At 44.2% G+C, this 4,941-nt stretch overlaps 1 protein-coding gene across 1 annotated transcript; it reads right to left on the bottom strand.

Moving 5' to 3' along the window:
* Positions 1-4,170: 4,170 nt before the first annotated feature.
* Positions 4,171-4,734, bottom strand: LOC141691346 (uncharacterized). Its single transcript, XM_074496076.1, has one exon. It carries the CDS (start codon positions 4,732-4,734, stop codon positions 4,171-4,173), a length of 564 nt encoding a protein of 187 aa, XP_074352177.1.
* Between the last annotated feature and the right edge of the window lie 207 nt (positions 4,735-4,941).

Genomic DNA, 4,941 nt, shown 5'->3' with positions numbered 1-4,941 from the left:
AAGGGGCGCGTCCTCTCTTGATTACTTTCTTTAACAAACTTTTCCCTCCCCTTTTAACAACTTATCACTATCTTTTATCTCTAGACAAAAGAGTTCAGAAGGAATTAACAGGAAAAAGGAAAAAGAGAGCAGATAAAGTTCTTCAGTATGCAGAGAAGCACTTTAACCTCAAGGATATGATCACAGAAGACAACCTCAAGCTGGTGGGCGCGTTATCATCCCGGGTTGGCTCTATCTGCAAGTTCCGTGAATTTCATAATGGCAAACCTGTTCTCACAACCTCAGAAAAAACCAGGGGCCTCAGCGCCGCGGAGGTGGTCGAGATTGACATTAATAAGCAATTCAACTTAGAACAAGGTAAGTTTAAGTGAGGGAGGACGCGCCATAAATGTTGGACGCGTCCACAGCTATAAAATTAGCTCCCCATTCAAAAAATATCAACTTACATAAGTTTTATGGGTGTTTCATGCACACACATCTCTGAAGTTGGGCGCGTCTTGCTCAGAAGACGCGTCCTATTTTTTGTCATTTAAGACTTGTACTATATACCTATGACTTGTGCTTTTCCCATAACTCGTTATAGCCAATATGTCCTTAGATAGGGCGCACAATATATGTAGGACGCGTCATCCTTTATTTGACACATACATGTATTATTCATGTTTTACACTTTTCTTGTCATATCTTCACGCATTTATACGTTTTAATTGACATCTTTTCATGCACCTTCCTATTTTTAACTGTATGCACTTATAATTTTAATATTATAATATGGGCGCGTCCTGTTATCTGGACGTGTTTTCTTTATTTCACTGACATCTTTTATGTTTATATCATAGATATGGCCTCTCTTCCCAAAGGATTCGTAATTGGAGCTTCCAAAAAATTGAGAGCCAAAAAACCCACTCATGTGAAACCTGATCTCAAAGCTAAGGATCCTACTCCCACCGTGACACCTTCCCCTCCGCCAAAAATCATCGACACCAGCTGGACATCCCCGAGAAGGAGGACGCGCCCACAAAGCGTCAAAGGACTGTTCCTGACGACCAGTCTTTCATTCTCAGATATCTGGGCGCGTCCTCGGTTGGTGACTTTTCCGAGGATGAAGTCAGAGGTTGGACTTTCAGGACTGAGCAACAAACAGAGGAAGCTATGGTCAGGGCTGCAGCCGAGCTTCACTTGCATGCCAGGCAGAGTGCTAATATGTCTGCAAGGCTCAGGGCGCGTCTTGCCGTCACTGATACTGCCAAGAGCCAAGCTGAGGATAAGGTAAAATCTTTGAAAAAGTATATCAATTTGCTTGCCCAAGAGAAGGATGCTGAGATCAAACGCCTGGAGGGGGAGAGGGCGCGTCTTGAGGCAGAAAAAGCTGTGTTAGAAGGTAATGTCTCCTCTTTGGAGAAAACGATGGACAGTGTTATCGCACCGAATTCCACCATGCAGCTGGAGCTTGACACTCTGAACGATGACAGGCTGCATGGATGGACAGAGGAGAAAAAGTTGGTTTACCAACATGGCTTCCAGGATGGGTTTGAAGAGTGGTGCTCTGGGTTTATTGCAAACGACCCGGAGTATACCTTTTCAAAGTTTGATGCAGACACCCAGATTTGGGTCAAGGATTTTAGGGTCAGGGCCGCGGATTCCATCAAAAACAAGAGGATTTTTCTGGGCTTAGAGGATGAGGACGCGTCCCCTGCTCCTGCTCCGCTTCAGACTCAACCTCCCCCTGCGGACGACCAAGAAAAGCCTTAGGACGCGCCTCCTGCCTAGGACGCGTCCTATGTAAATTGTACTCTACTTGAACTATTTTAAGGGTGCGGGCCCATTGAAGCCTTGCAAATTATAGTATCTATTTTTGAACTTCATTCACTTGTACTTTTTTATGAAGCCTCTTTGCCTTACCCATGCATATTTTTAATTAAGTATTCTATTTTGTCATTTATATGGGCGCGTCTTGTGTTGAGAACACGTCACCTTTGAAATATTGCTGTTATCTCTTCTACTATCACAGGTCAAGAAAATGTCCGTTTTGGGCGCGTCCTGTCTAATTGAACGCGTCTTTGTTTGTTTTGGAAAGTACATGAGCATGTCACTATGTTGTACCTGTGTATTTAGTCAAGGCACAAAGCACAATGGGGCGTGTCCTAATATTCTGACGCGCCTAACTTTTATCTCAAAGAAATACTTCGTCCCCCAGGAAGGACGCGTCCTTAGTAAGGACTTGTCTTCCTTTTTTAGTTTGTTTTGTAAAAATTAAAGAAACATTCAACTGAAAGAGCATCAACCAAGATAACTTGGGCGCGTCCTTGGAAATAGTACACATCTTAGTTCCATTTTTACTTGAGTTTTGTTGTTCCTTTTGACAACCACTACTTCAATTAACATCTGTATAGAACTATCACTCAAGGCGCGCCCTATGGCTAGGACGCGTCATGCAACCATGCAAACCAAGCAAATAACATTTGGAAAATTCAAAATTTTCATTTATAATACGCTCTGGTGTCAAAACTGCACCAGTCCCACAGCTACAATGCTCTGTGGGGAAATTATTTCAAAAAATATTGACCCTTCAACTAGTTCTAAGGTAAGTAGTACATGCACTACCCCCCCTAGGCTAGGAGGAATTTATTTAATTCTAGCCTATAATCCGGGCATAGCCCTAAGTATATAATAAAAGAGGTATGTAAGGGGCCAAAGCCGCGCCTTACTGGTAATACTTTCAGAGATGTTTCGCGTTCCAAGCTCGCGGAACCAGCTTCCCTTCCATATCTTCAAGGTGATAAGTCCCTTTCCACAAGACGGCCTTTATTCTATATGGTCCTTCCCAATTAGCTCCAAACACTCCATGTTGGGGGTTCTTCGTGTTGGGCATCACTTTCCTAAGTACCAAATCTCCCACCTTCAGCAATTGTCCCTTTACCTTCTTGTTATAATACCTTGCGGCACATTGCTGATACGCTGCAAGCCTTAGCTGAGAATTTTCCCTTGTCTCCTCTAAGAGATCCAAATGAAGCCTTTGATTAACCTCGGCATCTTCCTTCGTGTAACTATCTCTGCGAAGCGATCCCGATCCAACTTCCACGGGGATCATAGCTTCATAACCGTAACTCAACATGAACGGAGTTTCTCCCGTAGTAGATTGTGGTGTAGTGTTGTATGACCACATTACCTTCGGGAGTTCTTCAGACCAATTTCCTTTACGTTCTTCCAGTTTGGCTTTGAGGGTATGCTTTATTATTTTATTTACAGCTTCTGTCTGTCCATTGCTTTGAGGATGATAGACCGCTGCAAACTCCTTCTTAATTTTCAACTCCTCACATAGTTGTCGCAACTCCTTGCTATCAAATTGCTTTCCGTTTTCAGAGATAAGCTTGTGAGGGATTCCAAACCTGCACACGATGGAGTTGAAAACAAAATCCCTGATTTTCTTTGCGGTGATAGTAGCCAATGGCGTAGCTTCTGCCCATTTAGTAAAGTAATCGACCGCAACCACTGCATACTTGACGTCCCCTTTAGCTTTAGCTAATTCTCCGATAAGATCGATTCCCCACATGGCGAATGGCCATGGGCTTACCATAGGCGTCAAGAGCGTTGCCAGCATAGACGAGTAGTTTGCAAAGCGTTGACAGCGATCGCATGCCCTGACAAAGTTTGTAGCATCCTCTTTCATCGTAGGCCAATAATACCCTTGGCGCAAAACTTTCATTGCCAACGAGCTACCCCCGAGTGATTGTCACAGATTCCCTCATGTACTTCCCTTAGGATGCAATTTCCTTCTTCTTCGTCAACACATCTAAGCAGAGGTTGATTGAACCCTCTCTTGTACAGAACTTCGTCATATATCACATACCTTGCAGCCTGATAGCGGAGTCGACGAGCCTTAAACTTATCCTCGGGGAGTGTTCCCTCGCGAATGTAAGCCAGAATGGGCGTCATCCATGTTTCCTCGGGAGCCTCATCCACTTGCATAATTTCTATCTCTGGGATACTAGGAATCTCCTGGATTTCAAGAGGGATGGATCCTAACAACACAACCTCTTGTTGCGACCCCATTTTTGCTAGAGCATCCGCGTTACTGTTCTTCTCCCGCGGAACACATTCTAACCTAACTTCTTTGAAGATTCCAATCAGGCGCTGTGTACATCTCAAGTATAATTCTGTTCGCGGGCCTCACGCTTGAAATCCCCCATTCACCTGGTTCACCACCAGCTCTGAGTCACTTCTTGTAATTAGGTTTCGCACCCCTATTTCCAAAGCAATCTTCAGGCCATTAATCAACGCTTCATACTCCGCATCATTATTCATTGCATAAAACTTGAAATAAATTGTGCTCATCAGATGATGGCCTTCGGGAGACACAAGTACTATACCCGCACCTGCTCCTCCATTGTTAACTGCCCCATCCACATGCAAAATCCACCAGGGATGTGGAAACTCCTCCACAGATTCCTCCATATGAGTTGGATGCAGTGTCACTAAAGCTTTTTCATCAACTTCAGAATCAAATTCCAACAAGAAATCAACTAAGGCTTGCCCTTTAATCGCTGTGCGGGGCACATATTCCAAATCAAACTGTCCCAACTCCACAGGCCACTTTAGCATTCTTCCTGACGACTCTGGTTTATGAAGGACCTGCCGTAGCGGGTATGCCGTACGGACTTCAATTCTATGTGCTTGGAAATACGGCCGCAATTTTCTTGATGCAAGAATCAGGGTGTAAACCAATTTCTCCATGCTTGTGTAGTGAGTTTCAGCGTCGTGCAACCGCTTGCTCACGTAGTACACTGGTGATTGCTTCCCATCTTTCCTCTCTTACCAGAACTGCGATGATCGAATATTCAGACACTGCGAGGTACAATATTAGAGATTCTCCATCCAACGGTTTTGACAGCATGAGAGGGTTTCCCAGTTGCTCCTTGATTCTTTTGAAAGCCTCTTCGC

Source organism: Apium graveolens, chromosome 2 (genome assembly GCF_009905375.1).
Source record: "Apium graveolens cultivar Ventura chromosome 2, ASM990537v1, whole genome shotgun sequence".
Lineage (NCBI taxonomy): Eukaryota > Viridiplantae > Streptophyta > Magnoliopsida > Apiales > Apiaceae > Apium > Apium graveolens.
The sequence above is the reverse complement of the archived record's forward strand: the minus strand, read 5'-3'. Positions and strand labels throughout refer to the sequence as shown.